The 27,281-nt window shown below is 48.6% G+C and overlaps 2 protein-coding genes across 2 annotated transcripts in view; both read right to left on the bottom strand.

The window, feature by feature from the left end:
* The window catches only part of TBC1D10A (TBC1 domain family member 10A), a 139,871-nt gene that overhangs the window by 37,514 nt on the left and 75,076 nt on the right, over positions 1–27,281 (bottom strand). The gene's annotated exons all lie outside the window — the stretch shown is intronic.
* SF3A1 (splicing factor 3a subunit 1) lies at positions 4,787–27,256 on the bottom strand. Its single transcript, XM_050806704.1, has 16 exons — positions 27,089–27,256; positions 23,841–23,962; positions 17,398–17,605; positions 16,044–16,301; positions 13,903–13,977; positions 13,298–13,448; positions 12,787–12,980; positions 11,791–11,908; positions 11,294–11,479; positions 10,210–10,331; positions 9,869–10,114; positions 8,776–8,983; positions 8,112–8,266; positions 6,714–6,815; positions 6,528–6,599; positions 4,787–5,758 (listed from the first exon to the last, which is right to left on the bottom strand). The coding sequence occupies exons 1-16, from the start codon at positions 27,149–27,151 to the stop codon at positions 5,657–5,659; spliced, it is 2,382 nt and encodes a 793-aa protein (XP_050662661.1). The 5' UTR covers positions 27,152–27,256; the 3' UTR covers positions 4,787–5,656.

Raw genomic sequence — 27,281 nt, 5'->3', positions numbered from 1 at the left:
GGGTCATATCCTAAACATGTTCTTACTCAGCTCTGTGAGGGCACAAATATAGAGACGTTCACCCCAGGGATATTTGGGGAGGGGGCAGATTAGAGACCCTGAGTGTTCATCTTTAGGAGATTGTATAGATGTTACCCCACTGATGCTTCAGCTTCTAATTTTCTTTAATCAAACCTCCAGGATTTGAATTTATGCTCTGTGATCTTGAGCAAAGTACTTCTCTCTGAGCCCATTTCCTCATCTATAAATTGAAAATTGTGAAAAAATTCTTCCTTGGAAGAGCTGTTCTGAGACTTTAGTGGGACAGTATGCGCTAAACACCTGACACATGGAGAAGCCCAGTAAATAATGGCCAGGAGCTAGGCTCATGCCTGTAATCCCAGCACTTTGAGGCTGAAGCATGTGGATCTCTTGAGATCAGGAGTTCGAGACCAGCCTGGCCAACATGGTGAAACCCTGTCTCTACTAAAAATTCAAAAATTAGCTGGGCGTGGTGGCAGGCACCTGTAATCACAGCTACTCAGGAGGCTGAGGCAGGAGAATCACTTGAACCCGGGAGGCGGAGGTTGTAGTAAGCTGAGATCATGCCACCGCACTCCAGCCTGAGTGACAGAGCAAGACTCCGTCTATAAATAAATAAATAAATAAATAAATAAATAAATGCCAGGAATGGTGGCATTTGAAGCTTGCAAAAGGAATTGCAAATTCATTATTGTCTTGCGTGTTCCCCAACACAGGCTATGGCTGCACCGGGGGAGTCTGCCCAATTTAATCTATGGCACATGGCTTGGGAGACTTCACTTCGTGGCTATGCCCCTCAACAGCTGGGTGTTCTTGTGTGAAATTGCTAACTTTTGTATTTTTTTGTAGAGACTAGGTCTCACTATGTGGCCTAGGATAGTCTTGAACTCCTGGGCTCAAGTGATCTTCCCACCTTGGCCTCCCAAAGTGTTGGGATTACAGGCATGAGCCTCCATGCCTGGCCAAACTCCAGAGTTCTTCATTTAATACACCTATAATGAGCCAGACATTAGTGCAGGGGTGTCCAACCTTTCGACTTCTCTGGCCACACTGGAAGCAGAATTGTCTTAGGCCATACATAAAATACACTAACAATATAGTTGATGAGTTGAAAAACATTGCAAAAAAAAAATCTCATAATGTTTTAAGAAAGTTTACAAATTTGTGTTGGGCCACATTCAAAGCTGTCCTGGGCCGTGGGTTGGACAAGCTTGCTCTGGTGAATAAGAGATGAAGTCCTGGCCCAACAGAGTTTACAGTCCAATGGAGGAGGGACATCATGAATAAGCATAGAGCATCTATCAGGCAGTGAGAATAAGAAAATAAAGCCAGGTAAGGTGTGGAGAATGCTGGAGTAGGGGTTGGGGAGGTGGTGAGGGCCGAAAATGAGGGAGACCTTCTACAGGACTGAGAATAGTGTACAAGAAGCATGGCAGCGGATGCTGTTTCCCCTTGAAGGAGAAGCAGCCTGTGTTGTTAGATTGGAGTGAGAAAGCAGGGGGAACAGTGAACCAATGAATGAACGATCAAAAAGCATCTCTGCAGTATCACGTGGCTCACTGGAATACACAATTTCAGAGGCCTTAGGCAATGCTGTGGAACATCCTGGTGAACGTGCTGTTGTAGACATTCTTTTGAAGATAGAATGTGTTGATATACCAGAGTCTCATCCTGCTGGGGTCATTCCCAACAGCTGGGCTTGAGCAGCTCACATAGGCCCCTCTCCTGGATCCTGGAATGTGCAGTTGGCATGTACTCAGGAAACCTGTGAGCACTGGCCATGAGCAAAAAGTCCAGATGCCATCTTTTTTTTTTTTTTTTTTTTGAGACGGGAGTCTTGCTCTGTTGCCCAGGCTGGAGTGCAATGGTGCGATCCTGGCTCACTGCAACCTCTACCTCCTGGGTTCAAGAGATTCTCCTGCCTCATCCTCCCAAGTAGCTGGGATTACAGGCGCCTGCCACCTGTAATGACAGTATTCTCTGTAATGCTCTATTTTAATTTTAATTAAAAGAAACTTTTTTAGAGATGAGTTCTCACTATGTTGTCAAGGCTGACTTTGAACTCCCTGGCTCAATCTTCTTAGCCTCCCAAGCAGCTGGAACTATAGGTGGGCCATTGTGCCTGGCAGCAGTTTATCTTGTCCTGCTTCATGGATTGTAGCATCCAAGGGTACCTAGAACTGTTGACTCACATGCTGGGAGCACTGGCAGGGCATGGTGTCAGGGAGTGGCAGTGCTCCGGTGGCAGGGCACTCACCAGGCGGAGTGTTCTTTTATTTAACAGTGCAGAATGTGTGTGTGTGTGTGTATATATATTTTTCTTTTTTAGACGGGGTTTCCCTCTTGTTGCCTAGGCTGGAGTGCAATGGTGCGATCTCGGCTCACTGCAACCTCTGCCTCCCGGGTTCAAGCGATTCTCCTGCCTCAGCCTCCCGAGTAGCTAGGATTACAGGCATGTGCCACCATGCCCAGCTAATTTTGTATTTTTAGTAGAGATGAGTAGTAGCTGGGATTACAGGCATGTGCCACCATGCCCAGCTAATTTTGTATTTTTAGTAGAGACAGGGTTTCTCCATGTTGGTCAGGCTGGTCTTGAACTCCCGCCCTCAGGTGATCTGCCCGCCTCAGCCTCCCCAAGTGCTGGGATTACAGGCATGAGCCACCATACCCGGCAACAATGCAGAATTTAAAAAATTAACAATGCCGGGCGCGGTGGCTCAAGCCTGTAATCCCAGCACTTTGGGAGGCCGAGATGGGCGGATCACGAGGTCAGGAGATCGAGACCATCCTGGCTAACACGGTGAAACCCCGTCTCTACTAAAAATACAAGAAAATTAGCCGGGCGAGGTGGCGGGCGCCTGTAGTCCCAGCTACTCGGGAGGCTGAGACAGGAGAATGGTGTAAACCCGGGGGGGCGGAGCTTGCAGTGAGCCAAGATCACGCCACTGCACTCCAGCCTGGGGCACAGAGCAAGACTCCGTCTCAAAAAAAAAAAAAAAAAAAAAAAGTAACAATGCAGAATAGTTAAGAGCAAATCTCTGTATCTGGTAAGAGTTAATGATTGTATCTCCAAGATCTTACATTTTGCTTTTATTTTTAAAAAACTTCTAAAAATCTTATACACTGGTATGCATACCCATGAGTAGAGCTATATTATGCTTTCTTGTCTAATTACAGGATAAGTGAAATATGACGATTGCTAATAGTACATGTATTTCAAGTATATATCCTAACATAACCCAATATAACCACTTAATATATTCTCTAATACAATATATTAATTTTAAAGTAAAAGGGTTCTGATCATTACTGGCCTCCTCTAAGAGTACATGACAAGTACTTAAGTAGTGGGTAGAACTGAAATTCCTTATCGTCTACAATTCCTGGAGCCCTCTGCGTGCAAGTCTTCAAAATTATGGTGACTTAAGTGCCACCCCACCCATTTTCCCAGCAGTCCTGCAACAGGAACATTTATTCCTATTTCATAGTGTGGTCTGGTGGAACACAGCAGACAGTGTGGTCCCCAGAGCACTCACTGGCTACATGACCTTGGGTATTCCACCTCATTTTAAAAATGGGGCAGATAATCCTCAGGAGATTGCAAGAAGAATCCGAAAAGCTGCTGTGCAGAGCAGCTTTGTATTATAAACACCAGGACGCTACCTACATGCTGCAGGTCCTAAACTAGTACAGTGCCAGGCAGCATACTGGGCCTGTGGCCACTGATGTTTGCAAGGCCTCATGGTCAATGGAGCTTCTGCGTCTGAGCAAACCAGGACAGATGTTCATTCAGAGCTCCAGGAAACGATTTGCTCTCTAGAGGGCAGCTCAAAGAGCCCATTCACTCACATTCCACCCAACAGCATTCCTGGCCTCCGGTCACAGCCTCAGCCACAGAAGTTCTGCAGGGTTTGCCAGTCTGTGGGGGTGAGTGCCCTGACACCATGACCTGCCCACTGCTCCCAGAAAGAAAGAAGAGCTTGGAGTATGAGACTCCCCAGGTCTCCTGACCCTGTTCCTTCTTGGAATGAGACCCAGTGGTGCTCAGGGGTATTTCTGGTGTTGGCCACTGCCGGGCAACCACAGTGGGCTCACTTGAGGCACCCAAACCACAAAGCCCACCTCAGGAAGCCAAATTTCAACTCTGGCCCCTGGGACAAACTTCTAGCAACCAGGCCAGAGGCAAATGTCAGACAGGATAAGGGGTGACATACCATCAATCAAGTTGAAAATGGGAGGGACCCAGCAGTTGGTAATAAAGCCATAAAACTGGTACTGACTCTGGGTGAGAGGGAGAGGCAGGGGTAGGCTGGTGACTAGAGAGCTGATTCTGTGACCTTGGGAAATGGTCTCACCCCTCTTGAGCCCTGGAGATGACCTGATGGGGCAGCTAGGAGGGCCAAATGGAAGGACTGCAAATAAAAGGCACTGGAAATTCTCAGGGGCTACACACACGTGAGATCTTCCCAATGAAATCAGCCTTAGCTTTAAAACCAGGAAATTGTTAGCAACAGGCTCTCACCTTCCTCCCTCAACACCCACAGCATCGCCTATCTCCCTGTGATAGTTTGATTCTAAAGATAACAGCCTGCCTTTACTCAGAAACCAAGACTGTGACGTGTTTTGCACACATTCTCTTTTCACTTTCATAGTGTGTGACTATGGGCATGCAACTTATGTTCTCTGTGCCTCAGTTTACTCAAGTGTTAAGCAGGAATACTCACATGAGGGTTACGTGAGTTAAAATGGATAAAATGCTTAAAATAGTAAATTATTTAAATTTTATCCCTTGGCACATGACCTTAGTACAATTAAGTATCTGTTAAATACGTTTTAAAGAAACCGCATCATATCCACACACCTATGAGGCACCTGCGCAGGACCACAGAGCCAATCAATCAGGTGATGGGATTCCAGGCCGACAGGAAACCACCGCCCACTGACACAGGGACTGCACCATCTATCCTTGGTTTTCGTGGTGCCTGCCATGCTTTCTGTATTGCTGTTAAATACAAGGGGCAGGCCTCTGCAGGATCCCAATGTTTTAAAAGGGCAATACGAATATGATTCTAATACATAAAAAGCATGAGGGCAGCAAGAATTTAGTTACAAAGCCCAAAAATCCTCAGAGAGAAGCCACATGGCACTCTGCACTGTTACCACTGCATCGAGTCTGGGCAGGGCACAGGTGACCAAGGGACAAGTCTTATTTAACTGATTTCACAAGGGTCCAAGAGTTTTATTAGATAACCCATGTCAAGGTACAAAATGATTAATGACAATAACAGCCATATTCTATTAGCCAAGTGCCACTTGTCACTATGAAACTATCCTGTAGGACATCCCTGGGCTCTCAGTTGCTAATTGGCTGCTTGAAGAAATGAATGTCCTCAAATCAAGACCCTAACGCAAAGAGATTCCAGAGAGTGGCTTAGAAAGCCCAGCTACTCTTACCAAGGTGGGGAAAGGGTCAGGGGAATGAACCTCTGCAGAACAATTTGAATTCCCAAACTGAATTAAGAGGGAAACAAATATGCAGGCAGGGCAAGGCCTCAGGGGGGCTTCTGGGTCTGGGACAGGGGGTGGGAGACAGGAGAGGCAAAATGGCAGGGACTTGACAGCAGGTTCCTCTTGTCTACTTCTTCCTCCCGCCTCTCTCCTTGAGGGCCAGGTGGATGACTGCGCCATTGGCCATGTTGTAGTAGGCCAGTGAGTTGGAATCTTTGATGAAGATACCCTGGAAAACAGAGAGCATGCCTTAGCATGGGGCAACCCAGCCTTGGGCATACTGCTGCAACCTTACAACTGTGCACCTGGTCCGTTTGCGCTCTGGACTGAGCAAATACAGGAGCTTGCGAGAAGGTAAGGTGTTGGGGATTAGAGGCCTCTCATTCCTCCCACTGTTTCCTTTCTTCCCACCAATTACGCTCCTCCCCTTTGTCAACATTTGACTCAAAAGCTCAACTCCCCAAAAAGTTGGCCCTGACCAACTCCATGGAGCACTGACTCTGAAATCACAAGACCTTTAGGGATCACTTAGCCCAACAGCCTCAATGTATAGAGATAACTGAGGCCTACAGCGGGGATTTGTTCAAGTTCAGAGAGGAAGAACATAACACCTCCGTGTGACCTGGCATCAGGTGGGGTTACACTATCACCTCCAAGTCGGGCTGCCTGAGGTCGCACCGGCAGGGATGGCCCAACCACTGGATCAGGAACCCACCAGAGCATGCCTAAGTCTTGTCCCTAAATCTCTATGCCCCGTCATTGAGGCAAAGAATCTTACAGATCCCACACAAAACTCTACTGTGACCCCACCAGAGCCCTGCATTATTGGGCACACCTGCCCCAGCACTCCCAGCCACCATCATGACTTCTAGGACGGATTCAGATGGCCACACCCAGATACCACTTCACTCCCCTTTTGGCTTCCATGAGAGATTTAGCTTCTGTGAAAGCAGAGGTGTCAGGACCCAAGGGGCAGGTCTGTGGACAAACTGACTCACCTCATACTGTAGTTTCTGTTTCCCTGCAGGCATGCCTGTGGCTTCATGAATCTTCACCTTAATGACAGAGACCTGTGGGATCAAGCAGCAGTCATTCAACTCCTTGGTAAGGCCAGCTAGAGGAAGCTTTCCCCTGACTGCTTGGTTCCCATGCACCCGATGCCAGTTTGTGGCAGCAACCCATACCTGGTCCGTGAGCGGGAGAGTGAAGACCAGCACCTGCCCATTCAGTTTCCATTCTGTCTTATCCTGCATGTTGGGCACCTGGACTTTGATAGACACTGGACCCTATAAAACAGGAGGTGGTCATTATGCCGAGGGAGCCCTGAGCCAATCAATAACTATCCTCTGCTATCCCGAGACCTGTCCAGACAATGTCACCCGTGCATCTGGGCTCCTGGACTCTGGCCTGATTCACCACTGATACCACTTGTACGGTTGTACAAGTCACTACCCCCTTGCAAGATTAGGTTTCTTTTCTTTAAAACAATCTCTATCTTGTCTCCTGCTGAGTCTGGAGCTAAAGTGAAGAACTTTGGTGAAAATACTCTGCACATCCCAAGGGAAAAGAATATGACCTGCAGGGTCAGAAGACCTGGATTCCCAATTCAGCTTCCCAGCTAACAAGGTCTGTCTGAGCCTCAATGTCATTATCCATCAGAGAGGATTAATGACTGTTTTGAGTATTGAGTGGAAGTATCTGTAAAGTACTTAGCTCTTTCCTGGTACTTGAGTTAAGCATTTAAGAAATGGGAACTATTATTAAAAAACAAACAAACAGGGTGGGCGCGGTGGCTCACGCCTGTAATCCCAGCACTTTGGGAGGCCAAGATGGCGGATCACTTATGGCCAGGTGACAAGCCTGGCCAACGTGGCAAAATCCCCTCTCTACTAAAATACTAAAAATACAAAAAGTAGCTGGGTGTGTGATGCACACCTGTAATCCCAGCTACTCAGGAGGCTGAGTTATAAGAATCACTTGAACCCGGGAGGCAGAGGTTGCGGGGGAAAAACAAACAAACAAACAATTTGGTCAAAGACATTGGGGGAGCAGAAGCTGGGGCTGTTTCTGTATCCTCAATGCAGCCTGACAGCTTCTCTAGGGACTGGCAGTGACAAGGTCCCCACCTCCCCTTATTGCAGGACCCCAACAGGATCCCACCCAACAGGCAGACCTCCTAAGGGCTAGAGCTGGGGAGGAAGGCCACAGTAAATTTTAAAACACCACACACAATTTCCTCCAGGGGTCTAGGGTCCCTCTCACACCTGAGTTGTGCTGTCCGTGCAGCTGGGTCTCCCTGTTGGCCTGTTAAGTCTACACCAGAGGGACCACCACAGTTACCACCTCTGCCACCACCACCATCACCACCACCACCATCACCATCACCACCAATGCTCTCTGCTCCTCTAATTTTTGACCCCACATTCACGGTGTGCTCAGAAGCCCTTAGATGCCTCCAGCGGCTGACCTACGCCCCAGAAGCCAAGACTGGGAGTAAAATAGGGTCAGTATGGGAAGTGTACGACAGGGGCGAGGCTGAACCCTCCAGCTAGAAACTTGAGCAGCATTCTGGGATCACATACCTTGTTTCTGCGCAGGAACTCCTCCTCTGGCATGAGGCTGTCTTCTGTCTTCAGTTTTTTGGAGGTAGGCTCATCTTCCATGGGAGGTGGGGGATGAACAGGGGGCATTGGGGCTGGAGCTGGGACAGGTGCCACAGGTGGAGCAGGCACAAAGGCTGCAAAGACAAGAATAAGCAGCCCCATGAGAGGGCAGAATGGGCCCAGGACTCAGGGCTGATGAGAAGTTGAGAGAGGAGGTTGCAAAGGTTTCCTCTAGTCAGAGGTGTGAAGTGCTGTTCCCTGATGAGTCTGGCAGCCAGCAGGTTCCCCAGCAGGGGGACCTGGGAGGCTGCCCAGATTGGATAGCAGAGGACTGCAGGAGGCGCAGGACTGACGGATGGAGCTAGTGCCAGGCAACAAGCAACTCTCAGGCCTCTGAGCCTGTTAGGGACCTGATCCCTGAATGCAGACACTGGCTACATCATTTTAGCCTCCCATTTCTACCAGGAATGGTAGCTCCCAGCTCTAGGGTTGCGGATCTTTCACACAGGAAGCCAGGGCCTCTCCTCTGGGCTGGACACCCTGCTGGAACAGCTCGCACTAGCATCAGCCACAGCTCTGTTGACAGTACTTGGCCTGTGGTCCCTGACCTAATGGCCTGGAAAGTGATGCAAGAGATACTGACCTGTTGGCACAATCATAGGGGGTGGGCGGGGGGCCATGATAGGAGGGGCCGAGGGAGGCATGGGCACCACGTTGATTCTGGGCGCGTGGATGATGGGCGGCATGGGGGCGATCACTGAGCCTGGGGGCAGCCGAACCACAGATGCCATTGGGGGCCGGGGCATGACAGGTACTGCAGAGACAACTGTAGTACGAACTGGAGGTGGCATCTGTGCAGGAAAGAACAAGTTACAGGAAGCCAAAGTTGGACTCCAAGGGCACACACAGTTGGCAACTGGCCGCCTGCAGCTCTGAGGATGAAGGTTAGACAGCTCCGTCCTGGCCCCCTGGGACTGAGAAACTGTGGCCTCACACTGGGCGTCCAACAGGAACTGAGCTACTGAGAGCCTGAGAATGACACTCTCTCTGCTTGGGACTTGGCAGGTCAAATTCGACCAGCTACTTTGGCAATCACTGAAAGAGTCACTAAAGAGGCTGAGACCTTGGCTGGGCACAGTGGCTCATGCCTACAATCTCAGCAGTTTGGGAGGCTGAGGTGGGTGAATCACCGGAGGTCAGGAGTTCGAGACCAGTCTGATCAACATGGAGAAACCCTGTCTCTACTAAAAATACAAAATTAGCTGGGCGTGGTGACGCATGCCTGTAATCCCAGCTACTTGGGAGGCTGAGGCAGGAGAATCACTTGAACTCGGGAGACGGAGGTTGCGGTGAGCCGAGATCGTGCCACTGCACTCCAGCCTGGGCTACAAGAGCGAAGCTCTGTCTCAGAAGAAAAAAAAAAAAAAATAGGGAGAGTAGCTGAGACCTCGACTAAACCTCCTGGAGACAGGCCAGCAGTCCTCACAGACCCAATAAGCCCTGCAGCCCTTCTCTGACGCTAACTGGTTTCTCACATTTGCCTCTCACCTCCCTCCTTGTTCCAACCCTCCTCCACAAACAGATTAAGCTAGAGGTTCCCACTTGCATTTAAAGGGCTCTTTCTCTTTCAAACTGACCCACCCCACACTGTAAGGCAGTTGCCCGTCTCAGCCAACACTGTCCGACCTCAAGAACAAAGCTCTAAAAAGTCAGCTGCAGGGTAGATGCTGGCTTACTGTGGGTGGTCGGGGCACTGAAGTGATGGGTGGGGCCGAGCTGGGGATGTTGGTGGCTGAAGATGGTGGCGGTGGCTGTTGAGGGATTTCATTGGGCTTGCTGGGGCCAATCTTCTCTTTGGTGTCATCCTCTGGCACCAGGCCTTTGGCTTTGTGAATGGCCTCAATCTGCTCCTGGAGGGTGATGTTGGCCTGGGCAGCCTGCTGGGTCCGGGCCATGCTGCCTGAGTGGCCATCCCAGGTCACCTGCAAGTGAAAGCAAAGCCACAATGCTCCTGGAACTAAGCCCAAGTGTGAAAGACTGGGGGCAGAGAAGACACTAGGTTCCACTTTAGCCGCACCTTTTCCTCTGGCTTCTGGATCTCCTCCTCACCGATCTTCTTACCAATAGCTGTTTCCTCTACACCGAAGATGTCAGTACGCCGCTCAGCCAACTGCTTCAAGCTGCTCTCAATATCCAGACCTGTACAGTCACAAAACAGAGGTAGAGGATAGAAACAGAAAATAAACCAGGTATCCTGATAAGAGAGCAGCTTTTCTGGTGTGCAGGGAGGAGGCCGGTTCCATGGAATGAGGGTGACTCAGGGTCCCAACACAGCACTCTTGTCCTCTGGGCTCGGGGAAAGCTACCCAATCAGTACTAAGCCTACAAACCCAGTGCTTGTGCAACCCCTCTGACTTAGAAAAGAACAGTAGGCCGGGCAAGGTGGCTCATGCTTGTAATCCCAGCACTTTGGAGGCCAAGGCAGGAGGATCACACCTGAGGTCAGGAATTCGAGACCAGCATGGCCAACATGGTGAAACCCCATCTCTACTGAAAATACAAAAATTATCTGGGTGTGGTGGTGCGTGCCTGTCATCCCAGCTACTTGGGAAGCTGAGGCAGGAGAACTGCTTAAACGTGGGAGGCAGAGGTTGTAGTAGCCAACATGGCGCCACTGCACTTCAGCCTGGGAGACAGAGTAAAACTCCGTCATTCATAAAATAAATAAATAAATAAATTAAATAAATAAGATGGTGAGTCAGAGAGAGCAACTGTGTGGAAAGGGCCACATGGCCTAAGTGGCAGAGTCAAAACTAGAAGTGCAGTCTCCCACCTCTGGCACAGTCCCTGACGCATTCCAAGCAGCTCAGGGTACTCCAGCCATCAGTGCTTTCCTTCTAAACAGCCACAGGAAGCCCTCCCAGCTAAAGCCAGAGCTTTCTCTGGGATTTTAACAGGCACATGTCCTCTCCTTCAGTGTCTGCCTTTGGGGAATTTCTATGGGGAGTCCTCTGGAAAGTGGGGAGTTCTCTTGCAATATCATAGGTACAACTCTCCTCAAAAGCTTCTGTTGATCTCAACTGTTGCTTTCTATGTTTGCTTAGAAGAAGTTGACTGTAATTTGGAGATCATCATGGGCTCTCCTGAAACCCCCACCTCACCTGGTGCGTACACCTCGTCATCACTCTGCTTCTCACGGATGGAGCGATCCCGCTGTTCCAGCCAGCGAGGGTCAAGAAGTCCAATGCGCATGTGTTCTTGCATTTTGCTGGCAGGGATCTTCTCACCAGTAATGGGGGACACAAGATACTCATCTGGAGCAGGGGCTGGAGGCAAGGGCTTGGAGGCTAAAAGGAAACAGATGTTTCAGTAAGAACACTGGTGGGCAGCCACCTGAGTTAAGAGGGTGGTATTTCATTCATGCATCATTCATCAAGGCATCTATTCAGTGCCACTCTTGTACCTGGCACTGTGAAAGGCTCTAGGGCACCAGAAATGACTGGGCCCTGTTCCCCACCATGAAACCTGTAACAGATGGGCTTGCAATGCTTTTACAATAAGCTGCACCTCAACCCCTCCTAGAAAGACGGGTGTGAGGAACACACAAGGGCACACAGGATCTTCCTGGGCAGTCTGAGGGTTGGGAAGCAGGTCCTACCTTTGGGATCATAGTCCTTGCGGACAATGACTTGGTCTGGAGTTGGGGGCAGAGGTGGAGGCATGGGCGTCTCTGGGGGTGGGGGTACTTTCTGCCCTTCTTCTTCATCATCTGAACCCTGAAAAGCAAAGCAATGGCAGGACTCAAAGAGGGGCTGAGGCCACATCCCTGTAGCTGAGCCTGGCAGCTCTCTGGGTGGCAAGGAGCCTTGGCCTCTGCCAGCCAGCATCCATGTGCTAAGCCTCCGAGGGCAGCTGAGGCCAGCCGGCAGCAGGCCAACCTGCTTCCTCACAGCATGAATGGGAGCGCTGGGGCCATGCTCCTAGCACTCCTCCCAGGCATTTCCAGCAGCTGGCACCAGGCAGTCCCAAGAGGCCAAGGGCACTTAACATGCTGGGGGGGCAGTGCTGGGGGAGTGGCAGAGGGGGGCAAGTGGGCAATCAATGGTAGCCGCTCATACAGCAATGCTGGGAGGGAGAGAAAAAGTCATTTCCCACAGACAGGGGCCCTTTCTTCTCAGGCTGTGCACAAATTCTTTCCGAGAGGGGGAGAACAGTCTGGTTCTGGAGACTCCATGCCTGCTTGGAGGGCCTGGCTTGAAGGGGGTAGGGATGCCTGAAAGGAAGTGTGGGCTACATTTAGAAAAGCTCTGGGAGCTTGGAGCCCAGCTGAGAGCTCAAAACAGAATAGGGTAATGCAGTGAGTTCCCTAACTGAGGGCTGGCACGAGGCAGTGAGAGCAGAGTGTCCGGGCCAGGGAGAAGGCCACAGAACAGGTCAGCACAGCTTTTAGATCCTTGCCTATGAATGAATCTTTGTTGCCGGAGCTGGAAAGAGGCTCTGTACTGCCTGGGCTTGGGCAGCTGTATGGCCTTTTTCAGGACCCACGCCTCCTTTCAAGGCTCACCAGGGAGCTGGATCTGACTGGTGGAGAGCACTTCGATCTCCTGGGGCGTCAGGAGAAAAGGTCATCCCGCAGGCCCGCCCAGCAGCTTACCTCATCCATGTCTTGTACTTGGGTGTCCTGGTCCAGCTGGGAAGGAGGTTCCTCTGCCTTCTCCTGTTTGTCATCGTCCTCATCAGACTCGACCTCCATCTCAACTTCCTCACTCTCCCCAAACTTCTCATAGCGCTCCTGAATGAGGATTCGGGCCCCCAGCTCCTCCGGCGTGGTGGGGGGAGGGAAGTTCCCTAGAGGGTGAGACAGAGGCAAAAGTATTCCTTATCAAAGATCCATCTATTTGCCCTGTCTGAGCTTCCCAAGGGCTGAGGCTATGTCTGTTTTCTCTCCAGCTATCTTCAGAGGCCCATCTAGGGTCTGGCAAGTAGCTACTGAATCTAACTTGGGCAAAGCGGTAGAACCAAAGTCTTTTGGGAGCAGGGAAGAAACAGACCCTGATAAAGTGCTCTGAGAGATTCTGCTGCTCTCTAGGAACGCTTGCACAAGGCCTCCTGGGAAGTCTCAGAGTTCATGGCTCCCCATCTGGAGTCACTCCTCACAGACCTACCTTGCTCATTGGGTTGGAAGTCCACTGTTTCCACCACCACAAAATCATGCCAGTCAATCTGAGCATAGGCCACCCGCTCCTTCTCCTTCTCCTCTTCTTCCTTCTTCCTCTCACGTTCCTGGAATTTGGCCCATTCCACTCGGTAACACACCTACAGAGATGGGAAACAGCTTGGTGCTAAGCTGAAGCAGGGTCTGCTCCTGATGAGGCTACCACCTCCAGGGCTTTCATCAAAGCCAGCGCCTCCTTCAAAACAGAATGGAAGTATGGTTCCAAACTATGGCATTTGCACTGGGTTCCACCCAGGCGCAGAGTTCAGATAGAATGAAACCTCCATCCTCTGATCTGCTTGGCAGCTGGCCTTCTGCCTTCTAGTTAGACTGGAAAAGAGGAAGACATATTGAGGCTGAGAGCAAAGCAGAAAGTTGTGGTATGTTGGGAAGCATCCGGACTCCAGGTTTCTTTGGCCTTTGTATCTAACAAAGCCTTTTCTCCCACCATTCCTGTGACCGGAACATAACAAGGTCCTGCCTCAGGGACTGTTTTCAAACATAAAACAGAACCCAACATCAGTAACTGATTGCAAGAAATCCTATTCAGTTTACCTGATCCAAAACTTCTCGGGGGTTTTCAGCCTCTTTCTTGAGCTTTGAAAATAAACCTTTGGGTGGAATCAAGATCTGAAATACAGAAGAGTTAAAGCAACTGTCAGTGCTTTACAATGCGGTACAGAGAGGCAGCTTTCCTGGGTCTGTGATAAAGCACAGGAGATAAGGAAGCATGGGATTCTGTGTCCCAATCCCAGCTCCACTTGGCTGTGGGACTTTGGGCAAGTTATGTCACCTCAGTAACTTGATTTCCTTCTCCAAAATAATGGCACCACCACTCAAAGTTGGCACCATGAACTTAAAAAGGCTGCTTCAAGGATTAGCAGGAAAGCATGCAAAGCACTAGCAGATTACCCAGAACATGGTCAGTACGAGATGGCTGCTTTCATGAGACTGACCTGCTCTTATCCTTTCAAAAACACTGCACAGGTCTCCCCTGACTATCCTATTCAGAATCGCAGTCTACCTGCCCCACCTCCCTCTATTTCTGCCCCCTGCTTTCTTTCTCTCCATAGCATTTAGCACCATGTGACAGACACTAACAATGCACCTGACTCCTCCTCACTAGACTAGAAACTCCACCAAGACAGGGATTTCTCTTCTGTTCACGATTACATCTCCAGTCCCCTGAATAACGTCTGACAATGAATATTTACTGAAAGAACAAATGTTGCCTTTGTTCTAAAGGGCCCAAAAAGCTTCTACTGCCACTGGCAAAGTGGCTCAGCCCTATCCCAGTCCCTCCTTATACCTTTACCCCAAGAATCTATCTGCTCAGTCTTCCATGGCTAGAATCAGACACCAGTACCCTCAAGTTATAGTGGTAAATGCCAATACCCAAGTTCTGAAGAAGAAAAAACAGGAAAGTAACAGAATAAAAAGTGATCTGGGACCTTTAACCCTGGAAGCAGTCCACTGGCAAAAATTAATCCAGGGCTCCTTTAAAATTGATATTGCATATTTATAGTAACTCTTTGGCCTTGGGCCTTCAATGATCGTTATTTAAGCTACCATACTAGCTTCTGGATTTGGTCATTTTTTAAACACACACATTTTTACAATTCTTTCTAATTATATATTTAAAAGTGAGTGAAGTTAGGAAATTCTCAAGTCCTTTCAAGTCAGATCTTTGAGGTGTTGTTTCTGGATATGAAGAACAGATGTACAGACCATCCCACTGAAAACAGAAGGAAAACAACCTCCATGATATGTGTAGCAAGAAAAATGTGCACAGGCAAAGCTATACCAGTACACTTTGCAATACATTAATAATCTAATTATTTTAAATGCCAGAACTGACTTGTCTAGATTCTTGATTGCAGCTCTGTCACATGATAACTGAGCTCTTAGGGTCTGGAGTAAAAATGCCAGAGCTCAAGCCCCAGCCCTGCCACCTCCTAGCTATGTGACCCTGGCCATGTTAACTTCACTGCACCTGTTTTCTCTTCTGGAAAGTGAACATAATAAGAGTGGCTACCTTACAGGCTACTGGAGATTAAATGAGAAGATGCTGCACACATAATTTCTTAGTGATGTTAGTTATACTGACTTGTATCACATCAAAGCGTCTCTCAATGCCTATTTAAATGCTATTTCCAATTTAAGGCACTTTATAAGCTGAAGAACCAAAGTTTTAGGGTCAAATGTGGTTTAAACCTCAGCATAGCTACTTACTGACTGACAAACCTTGAGTACGTGACTTCACCTTTCTGAGCCCATTTCTGCTTCTGAAAGATGGGGAGAAAACACCTCATGGCTTCTTGTGAGGACTAAATTAGGTAAAAGGAGGCAACTGTTAAAGGCTGACTTCTTCTCAGGGCCTTACTAGGCAACTGAAAATGGAAATGTACTTAAAAGCAGCAAGCACCACTTGGCCTTGTCACATAGCAGGCAATCGCCTAATGGTAGTTAGCAAGCATGTACTTCCCTTCTCTTTAGAAACAAGCAGTCTGTGTTGCACTGAAATAAATAACTGAATAGAAATCAAGGTTTTACATTAAACTGGGATTCAAAACATGTGCTCAGAGGCCCCATGGAGAAGCCATGTCCTTGCAGACAGTGAGTGGACACAGTGCTTCCAAGGGTAAGATGATTTCCTTTCCTGGGCCCAGGACCCCAGCCCCATCCTACCCAGGCACCTTGGTGTACTGCTCCACTAGCTTCGTGAAGTAGTTAAAGAGGCTGTGCTGTGGGCGGAGAAAGTCAAACTGGTAGTTGCGCTGCTCTTTCTGCATCAGCTGGGTCAGAAACTGGCGCCCATTCCTGGCCACAAACTGAGCTGTCAGCTTCACCACATCCAGGTCGAAGGCTGAGATGGAGGGGGGATCAGCAATAAACTCAAACTCAGGAGGAGGCTCTTTGGGCACGATGGTCTCTTGGATTACTTGGGCTTGGACCTAAGATGCAAAGGGAGTATGAGGCAAGCGGCATAGGAGTGAACAGGCTCCAGGGGAGGGGAGGGGACATGGGTATACTCCTCAACAGGATGTTGTGAACCTCTAGACTTCTGTTAATTATGCACACACCAGTAGCACTTGGTGTGAGAGAATTCTAAATCACAAGAGCACCGATTTCCCAGCCAACTATGGCCTCAACTCCCTGAATGGCTCTGAGTGAGAACCATTCCCCTCTGTACCTCTGCTCCTGCCTTGAAATTGAGGGCCAAAACTGGGTGACAGAAGATCCAACAGGAATATGGCTTATTAAATCCCATCCCAGAGGGACGGAAGTGCAGAAGGCCTACGTGTGTGCAGAAAACCCCACTGTACAAAATGTTTCCATGACCTCCGCATGAATCGTGAGGTAGAACAGGTACTGTGAATCCTCTTTATAGATGAAGAAACTGAGGTAGCCTGAGGCTCTAGGAGTAGTACACTACAATGCAAGGTCTTAGAACCTGACCTCAACCTTTATATCCCACTGCAAAAGGAGGAGCTGCCTTTTCTACCATGGTTCAGGAGTACAGAAGGCAGGTCTGGACAGGAGGAATAACATGTCAGCCTCTCTCTTCATTCATAACCCTAATAGTCCCTAGTGCTGGGCCTCAGTACAGGGAAGTGGTATTAGGGGAGGCCAGATAGAAGGGTCCTGGGAAGAAGAGACAGAAGGGAAGGGAGAGCATAAGGAGGAGCGCACAGGCCACACTGCATCCTTCAGCACAGCCAAGTAGGAAGTCCTTCACCCATCATGGCACTGCCCTCACACCCTCACACTTCCCCCGACTCTCAGATTCCTCATACAGCCTCTGTGAGGGGTCAATGAGACAAGACTCCTGAAGTTATAAGCACAGAGTCTGACAAGCAGTGCTTGGGAAATGCCAACTAACATCAGTACTTTGCTGTCTGGGTCTCAGTCTGCCTCTGAGAGATGGGGATAACAACCTTACTTCTCTCCCTGGGTGGTTGTGAGGTTTAGAGTTATTTGTGTACCCCCTCCCTATCCCTGCTTCCCTCTCAAGCCCTGCGTAAGTGAAGGGGGCACTGGGCTCCAAACCTTCTGGGGCAGCTGCTGCTGGGTGGCCTGCTGCTGCTGCTGCATGACCTTGGGGATGGCAGCTGACGGCTCCTGAGCCTTCCCCTCCTTGAACTCGCTGACCTTGTGGCGGTAATAGGCATGGTAAGGGTCATTGGGGTTCAGAAAGTTGAACTTGGGGTTGTTGATCTCATTCTGTCGGATCCTAGCTTCAAATTCAGGCCCATTTCTAGAGGGAGAGAAAACAGCAAGAATAAACACCACATCCCTTGTGCCTGCTGAGATCTAGGACACTGCCCATTGGAACGTCCTTTTTGCCACCACCCACTGCTCAAACCAGTCCAGCCCTCAGCACAGCAGATGTCCTCCTGGCATTGGCAATCAGTGCCATGTGCCTCATTCAGCTCGAACCAGGCCACTTCTACCACGGGGTCTCCCTGAACCCAGTCATTCCTTACCTCCTTTTCCAGTTCTGCCATTTCCAAAACCACCTAGGCTATCGCTCATTTATTTTAAGTGAATATGATGAAAACAAAGTAACACTGTCAAAGTTTAGCTGGAAGTTTGCTGAGACTAGTTCTCTTAGTTCAAAGGGGTAGCAAGTGCTGGAGAGGTGTAAAAGGTACGTGAACACCAAACCTAGACTTTGTCCTCTGAGTAACGAGAAAGACTGAAAGACATGAAAATTTAGTTGATTTGAGTCTGGGCAACAAGAAAAGACCCTAACTCTACAAACAATTTTAAAAATAAATTAGCTGGGCATGGTGGCTTGTGCCTCTAGTCCCAGCTACTCAGGAGGCTGAGGTGGGAGGATCACTTGTGCCCAGGAGTCTGAGGCTGCAGTGAGCTAGAACCGTGTCAATGTACTCCAGCCTGGAAAACAGGGTGAGACCCTGTCTTTTGTTTTTGTCTTAAGAAACAAAAACAAAAACAAAACAAATTAGTTGGTTTAATGCCTTGTCCAAGTACTGCCTAAAACCACCCTAATTATACTGGTGAGGCCCACACAGGAAACATGCTCAGCAAGGACCCAGCCTCGTACAGCTGTATAAGGCACCTTCAGATGACAGGGGTGTGGTAAGATCAGCAGGGAGGTCTCCAACCACTGTCTGTACTTGGGATGGTTCCCCAGATATGCCCCATGTCCCCAGCAAGCCTTCAAAACCTCAGGATAATGAAAAAATGTCCCTGTAATGATATTTAGGAAACCCGGATTTTTAAAATGTCCCAACAGTAATACTTCAACACCTGTGTCAGTAAGAAAATACACGGACCTTAAAGACACAAGATATGAACACATTCAAGTTGCAGGTTCACTACTGACTCACTCTGACCCAGAGCAAGTTACCAAACTACTCTTTGATTCCATTTCCCCATGTGTAAAAAGCAGCTAACACCAGTTTCCCTTTCTACCTTAAAACATTATTGAGGAGATGCCAAAGTCTTCTTTTTGTTTCAGAGACAGGGTCTCACTCTGTCACCCAGGCTGGAGTGCAGTAGTACAATCTCAGCTCACTGCAACCTCCACCTCCTGGGCTCAAGGGATCCTCCCACCTCACCCTCCTGAGCAGCTGGGACTACAGGCATGCACCACCATGCCCGGCTAATCTGTTTTATATTTTGTAGAGATGGCGTTTCGCCATGTTGCTCGGGCTGGTCTCGAACTCCTGTGCTCAAGAGATACACCCGCCTTGGCCTCCCAAAGTGATAGGATTATAGGCGTGAGCCACTGAACCCAGCCCTTAAAAAGTCTTTTCAAATCATACAGTAGCCTGCAAATGCAAGGGGCTAGGAGGGGTTGTTCCATAAACATCGTCTGTGGGGCCTTCCATTGCTCCTCTGGTGAGAACCTTGTACTTAGAACTGCCCCAAACACACCAAGGTATGGCCCCAGCATCTATCTAGTGCCAGCCAGCCGGCTCCACTCTCTTCTGACTTTCACATCCCTGGCCTGTGAGTTTAAGAGGGGGTGGGAGCCTGGCACAGTGGCACACACTTGTAGTCCCAGCTACTCAGGAGGCTGAGGCGAGAGGATCACTTGAGTCCAGAAGATCATATCCAAGCCTGACAACAAAATGAAATTTCATCTCTTAAAAAAAAAAGTTTTTTTTTAATTTTAAGAGAGACGCAGTACTGTACCCCAGATCAAGCAGTACAGCAATATGTGCCACACTAGTGATCAACACCCAGCCTGGCTCCTCAGCAAGTCCTGGTCATACCCTGCCGTGTGACTAACATCATGAGGTCTCAATTTGACAGTACATTAGTCTAACTGGAACCTCATGCTTTGGAAAAAAAATTCTCCCTACTCCTTAAATAATGCAAACCACACATAAGAATGAAGGTGAATGCCCACTTAAACCCTGCTCAACTAGGCCACTATACCCAGCAAATGCCTCGGGCAGACAAAGGGCTCCTGGAAAAGGGGGGCCTGGTTGTCTCCTGTACCACTAGCTAGGCCATAACTTTACCCCATCTGGGAACAATCTGAAAGATAAAACAATGAGAAGGCTTGGCATGTTCATTCCAAACTATTCTGTTGCTTTAAATTAGCTTAACGTTGGCCGGGCGCGGTGGCTCAAGCCTGTAATCCCAGCACTTTGGGAGGCCGAGACGGGCGGATCACGAGGTCAGGAGATCGAGACCATCCTGGCTAACATGGTGAAACCCTGTCTCTACTAAAAAATACAAAAAAAACTAGCCAGGTGAGGTGGTGGGCGCCTGTAGTCCCAGCTACTCAGGAGGCTGAGGCAGGAGAATGGTGTGAACCCGGGAGGCGGAGCTTGCAGTGAGCTGAGATCCGGCCACAGCACTCCAGCCTGGGTGACAGAGCGAGACTCCGTCTCAAAAAAAAAAAAAAAAAAAAAATTAGCTTAACGTTAATTTTAGAATCATACTCTCCACCAGAAGGAATAGATTTCAACAGAAAAAAACATGATTCTGACTCAACCCAGCTGCTGGGACTTTTTAAGGGTAATTTCCACTTCAGTTTCTTGCAGGAACATGCAGGAAACGAAAGGCCTAACCTAGTGAAAAAACTTTTGGAAAACTGCTCAGTTGTACATTTCTACTGCATGCTCCATAAATACACATGAACCTAGGAGAAGTGAACACAGAGTTCTGCATGTCTGCTTTAACTCGGATATTGGTCTCTTTGTTGCAATGTAAACCATAAGTTCACAGACTTTGTTTATTTACTTTTGAGGCGGAGTCTCATTCTGTCACCCAGGCTGGAGTGTAGTGGCACCATCTTGGCTCACTGTAACCTCTGCCTCCCGGGTTGAGGTAATTCTCCTGCCTCAGTCTTCCAAGTAGCTGAGACTACAGGCGCCCGCCACCACACCTAGCTAGTTTTTTGTATTTTTAGTAGAGACAAGGTTTCACTATGTTGGCCAGGCTGGTCTCGAACTCCTGACCTCAGGTGATCTGCCCGCCTCAGTTTCTCGAAGTGCTGGGATTACAGGTGTAAGCCACCACACTGGCTCACAGATTTCAGAAATGCCTACAAAAGCAATCACCATAGCTAAAAATCAATCTAGGGATGTGCATGGTTTTGGATTTTTTTCTTTCTTTCTTTTTTTTTTTTTTTTTTGAGACAGGGTCTTGCTCTATCGCCCCAGGCTGGAGTACACTGGCATGATCATAGCCTTGACCTCTCAGGCTCAAGTGATCCTCCCAAGGGGCTAGAACTACAGGTATGCGCCACCACGCCCAGCTAACTTTATTATTTTTTTGTAGAGACGGGTCTCACTATGTTGCCTAGGCTGGTCTCCAAGTCCTGGGTTCACGCGATCCTTCCACCCTGGCCTCCCAAAGTGCTGGGATTACAGGTGTGAGCCACCTAACCTGGTCATATACATTTAAAGGGACCTTGGACACACTCATTTCTTTAGCAGCAAAGGATGGCACAAAATTATTGGAAAGCTGCTTGGCAAAATGTTTAAGAAATCTTTCAAAGATGCTCTTTTAGCCAATAATGAGCCACACAGAATTTTCTTCTAAGGAAACAATCTAAAAGGGAAAGAAAATGCTCAGAGATTTCCCCACAGCTTACTTTGCCAAAATGAAATGTTGGGAACAGGCCAGGTGCAGTGGTCATGCCTATAATCCCAGCACTCTGGGTGGCTGAGACATGAGGATCACTTGAGGCCAGGCGTTCACGACCAACCTGAGCCACATAGAAAGACCCCATCTTTACAGAAAAACTAAAAAAATAAAAAATTAGCTAGGTGTGGTAGCAGGCACCTGTAGTCCTAGCTACTCAGGAAGCTGAGGTGGTAGGATAACTTGAGCCCAGGAGTTCGAGGTTGCAGTGAGCTATAATCGTGCCACTGCACTCCAGCCTGCATGTCAGAACGAGACTCTGTCTCTAAAAAAGAAATGTTGGAAACCTCCTCCTCTAAGGAAAATACAGAAATGGTGGCCAAGTCAAGGAAAGTATTTCACCTCTACATGATGCATCCTCTTAATAAAGGATCACAGGGCATTATGAAGACTATGGAGCACAATGGAAAAATGCTTACAACACAGACTTGAATGTGAAAGTATCTTTGCTAATATTACAAGGATCTAAAAAAAGACGCCAAGGACAGAAGGAAACAGAAAAAACTGAAAACAGCTGGTAGACACTATTCTGGTAACAAGAATATGGTGATTCTTCACCCAACTCCCCTTTTCTGTATATTCTGTTTTTAAAATATCAGGGGAAAAGGGGAAGCATGAACACGGCTAAGAGCCATTAAACATTTATCTTAAACACAACAAACAGTCTAAATCTGACATGACCCAATCATCATCATAACGTTCAATCAAGCACAGAGCAGCTTTCAACCTAATACTCAGGGTAATCAAAGCCCTTGAAATGTAATGAGATGAATCTGCAGAGCTGACGCAATGAAAATCTAACAAAAGTAGGCTGGCGCCATGGCTCATGCCTGTAATCCCAGCACTTTGGGAGGCCCAGGTGGGGGGATCATGTAGTCAAGAGATTGAGACCAGCCTGGCCAACATGGTGAAACCACATCTCTACCAAAAATACAAAAATTACCCGGGCGTGGTGGTGCACGCCTGTTGTCCCAGCTACTCGGGAGGCTGAGGCAGGAGAATCACTTGAACCCAAGAGGCGGAGGTTGCAGTGAGTTGAGATTGCACCACCACACTCCAGCCTGACAACAGAGCGAGACTCCGTGTCATTAAAAAAAAAAAAAGTCTAACCTAAGTAATCTTTAGTTTTATTAGGTTGGGAAAGGAAGGAACATCCATTAAATGATGTATACTGACTGAGACACTGCCTCAGGGGAGTGACGTGATCCCTGGAGAACACACGCTGATTGAGCCTGCTTCCACACACTAAGGAGCCGTCCAGAAATCCAGACTGATTGTGAAATCTCATTTTTACTTGTTTTGGTTTGAGACATGGTCTCACTGTCACCCAGGATGGAGTGCATAGCTCACTATAGCCTCAACCTTCCAGGCCCAATTGATCCTCTTACCTCAGCCTCCTGAGTAGCTGGGACCACAGGCCCATACCACCACAGCTAGGTAACTTTTTTTTTGTAGACGGGGTCTTGCTATGTTGCCCAGGCTGGTCTCAAACTCCTGAGCTCAAGTTATCTTCCCATTTTGGGCTCCCAAAGTGGTAGGATTACAGATTACAGACAAGAGCCACAACACCTGGCCTCCTCATTTTTAAATACTAGCAACAAATTGAGTTTTGAAAAACTTACTGTGAGGACAAACAAAACATCTGTAGGCTGGACACGACCTGAGGGCTGCCAAAGGAATACCTTAAATACCCTAGAAGATGTATTGACCTTTGGAGTCAAGGGGCCATCAGAAAAATTCCATCTAAGGACGTGAGGGTAAGTATGAAAGACAGGAGGAACTCTGAGCAATTCCCATTCCATCTGAGGAGACAGCTAGCACCTGCACGGAACTATGGGGAGACATAGGAGGAACTTGGAGCAATTCCCATTCCATCTGAGGAGACAGCTAGCACCTGCGTGGAACTGAACTGCATGTAGCCCTATGACCTCGCTCCTGCTTCACAACTCTGAGATGGCATTTTGTTCCATTTTGCAGATGAGTCATTTGAGGCTCTTGGAATGTGGTGTTTGCACAATGAGAATAATAAACTCCCCTTTTTATCTTCCTCAGGCCAGCAGCTCAGGTACAGACACACACCATCTGTGACAAAGCAGCTTTCCGGGCATTTCCTCAGGCCAGTTTTGGAAGCAGAGGCTCCTGGTGACTGCAGGGCTAAGTCTGATCCTCACTTTGGCTATTGCTATGCTGTGTCAGGGACACCAATCCTACCTATTGCCTACCCCAATGCCATGCTGTGGTTTTTTATGAACTAAAAGGCCCAAGCCAACAACATCTCTTTAAAACCCTTTGTGCTGATTCAGTGCTGAAATCTCTTCATGCTGAAACCCACCTCTGACCCACCCAGGTAGCTCTGTTACCTGGCCACAAAGCTGGCAGTCTTGTCAACAATATTTCTGACCTCTGGAGGAGGGTAAATAATCCCCACAACTGGCTTAGAAGGTGCAGAATCCTCCTTTGAAGATGCTTCTTCTTCTGTGGGCTGTGAAAACAGGAAAAGAAATGAGATTTTAAAGTCCCTGGTTCAGAGCAGGTTCTCCACTATTACACTCCTCTAGGATATCATTCAGAGTAGACTTTCACTCACAGACTTCCCTCAGGTTAGAACCCTCTGCTTCAGCAGTTCTCTTAAGTTCACTGCACCTGCGGGGGCTGCTCCTGGGGACCCAGGGAAAACAGCAGCTTCCCTGGCTCCTCTCTAGTTGGACTGTCTCAGTGACACCAGGAATCTGCATTTTTACCAAATGCCCAGGTGATTCAGATGCAGGGACTCCGACTACATTCTGAGAAACCATGTTCCAGAATCCAGGCCATGTCTGGACTCCACGCACCCAACGATGGGCTTGGCATGTAATTTTTAATGATTGTTTGCTGAATAAAGAAATGGGAAACTATTTGATGACAAATTCTTCTGCCCTGGATGCCCTCGCTCTTTGCCTCTACTCCACTGTCAACCAACATTCAATGCTCAGGTGTTTTGTGAAATTCCACTGGAATGTTCAGCATTAACTATGCCATAAGTACCAATATTTTTTCTCCAGCAGCTTCTTCCCCTTAGTAAACAAAGGGTCAAATCTCTTATCTTAGAAAAATGAAGTTTCTCCTCTGCCTCCATGTTCCTTTCTGCCGCTGCCTTCTCCCGCCCCATCCTCTGGCAGCTTAACATCCTGAGTTCTCTTCAGTTTGCTGATCCCACTTCCCTGCCTCCCATTTGGTCCCCATTCATTTTAAGTGCTCTTGACAAAGTCAAAAACGACTGCCCACAGCCATTATCTGGGTGTGAATGGTGACCACTCCTTCATGAAAACTCTCAACTCCTAGACCCCATTCTTACCTGTCTTCCCATCTTGCTCACCATTCCATCCAAGTTTCCTTCCTGGCCTGTTTCACCTCCTGCTCTGTGAAGTTGGAGATCCCCGCTCCCACCGCCCAATTCTGTTCTTGGTTCTCTTCTCAGTTTTGACAGTGTCCTCCACTTCCCCTCCTGCCTCTATACAATCTGGCCCAAACTGATGTCCCAGAACACTCTTGCGTACTGAACAGCTTCGGGTCCAGCTAACCACTGGGCACTTTCATCTCTAACCTCTTTCCTCAGGAATAGCTACTCAGTCGTCCATGCCACAAAGCTGGGGCTCCTCTCTCTTCCTCAGCTTCCACACTCAATGATAATAACATTTATCAAGTTGGGCACAATGGCTTGCACCTATAATCCCGGTGAGTCAGGAGGCCGAGGTAGGAGGATTGCTTGAGCCCAGGAATTCAAGGCTTCAGTAAGCTACGACTGCACCACTGCATTCCAGCCTGGGTGACAGAACGACACCCGGTCTCTTAAAAAAAACTTTTATCAAGCACTAAGTAGATTCCAGGTATTTTTCCCAAGCACTTTAAATATACTAATTCTTATAACTCTTATAAGAAGCCTATAAGATTAAGTACTCTTTTTTTTTTTTTTTTTGAGACTCTCTCTTGCTGTCGCCCAGGCTGGAGTGCAGTGGCATGATCTTGGCTCACTGCAACCTCCGCTTCCCAGGTTCAAGTAATTCTCTCCCGAATAGTGGGGATTACAAACATGCACCACACCTGGCTAATTTTTTTTTACTTTTAGTAGAGACAGGGTTTTGCCATGTTGGCCAGGCTGGTCTCAAACTCCTGACCTCAAGTGATCTGTCTGCCTCGGCCTCCTAAAGTGCTGGAATTACACGCGTGAGCCAATGGACCGGCCAAGTACTCTTAATATCTCCACGTTACAGATGACAAAACTGAGAGATGGAGAGCTTAATGTCCAACTGGCAGAACCAGAATTCTAACACACCACTCTGGCTGGAAAGCCTGCCCACCCCTCTGCCCTAATCTAGGCCAGGCCTTCAGCCCCTTGGAATAGCGTGACTGGCCTCCCCTCCTCGTAGTGACTCTCCACATGCCTGCCTACCTGAATTTCTGAAACACAAATGTCACTATTCGGCTTAAAACTCTCCCTTTTCTTCCCATTGTCTACAAGGAAAAGTTCAAATCCTAAGAAAGAATCGCATCTCCTGTCACCACGCTCTATGCTTCAACACTTGTTCATTTACTCTTGATCAGAGACACCGTTTGATTCTTAACTCAGTGTCTTTGTGCATATTATCTGGCCATTACCTTATTTTCTCCCAACGCCTGGGAAAATGCCAGGGACACACAGGTACTTAAATATCTGTGGAAAAGGCATGGCTTCTTCAGTCATGTCCCCCTCATTCCAAACCCAAAGCAATGATCAGCATATATGCTCAATAAATATTTGCTGGATGAATAAAGGATGTTATTTCCCTTCCCTAGTCACCTGCCTGGCAAACTCCCATTCCTTCTTCTAAAAGAAATTTACCTCTCACTCCCGTGGGCTTCCCTACCTTAATATCCCTTCTACTCCAGCAAGCAATGTTGACTAGGTTTGTACCTGAAACTTCTATCACAGGGCATATCACACCGTACTACAATGGTTTATACACATTTGAGATTCCAGAGGTTTATTAAGGGCGGGCTGACACTGTATCATTGACGGCCATCGGAACAATAAACATTTGGTGAGCATTCTCGTGTATCTGTCTTCTCGTTAGCCTGTGAGCTCCCCGTGCCCCATTCATTCCGGTAACGTGGGAGCGTGGCACGGTGTCTGGCTTGGGGCAGACACCGAAATAGATGCTGAGAATTAACATCCAAAGATGTACCGCCCAGGCTGGGAAATTGGGCATTACTGGGGAAAGGCTGGGGCCGGTGGCCCCAACTGCCACAGAAGATCACAGGATGGGCTGGATCAGCGCCTCTCACACTTACAAATCAATCACCTTAGGATTTTGTTCAAATGTAAGATCCCTATTTAAAAGGTCTAGGGCGGAGACTCCACATTTCTAAGCTCTCGGCTCGTGCCGACGCGGCTGCTCCGCGGACCACTTTGAGAACCCCGTTCAGAGCAGCTGGTTTCGTTACCAGAACCACCACCATAGCGCGGGAAGCGCGCAGCCTCCTGGGATTTGCAGTCCCTCCAAGCCCTTCATAGCGGCCGCTTATTCCCGCTCAAGTAAGTAGCGCCCAGGCCCACGCTCCGGCTGCAGGTTGAGGGGCGGGGGAGAGGTACCTGTTTGGGCTCGGTGGCCACGGGCGGCGGCGGGGGCACCGCCTGCACGGGTCCGGCCGGCATGACTGCGACGCTGAGGGCTGCCAGTCCGCCTCGGTGTCGGTGAGGAGTGCCGCCTCAAGACAGCCTCCCCGCTCGAACAGTACGACGAGCTCGCAAAATGGCGGCAGCCGAGCGAGTTGTGGCCGCGAAG

Source organism: Macaca thibetana, chromosome 10, assembly GCF_024542745.1.
Source record: "Macaca thibetana thibetana isolate TM-01 chromosome 10, ASM2454274v1, whole genome shotgun sequence".
Lineage (NCBI taxonomy): Eukaryota > Metazoa > Chordata > Mammalia > Primates > Cercopithecidae > Macaca > Macaca thibetana.
This window is presented reverse-complemented; position numbering and strand designations above follow the sequence as displayed.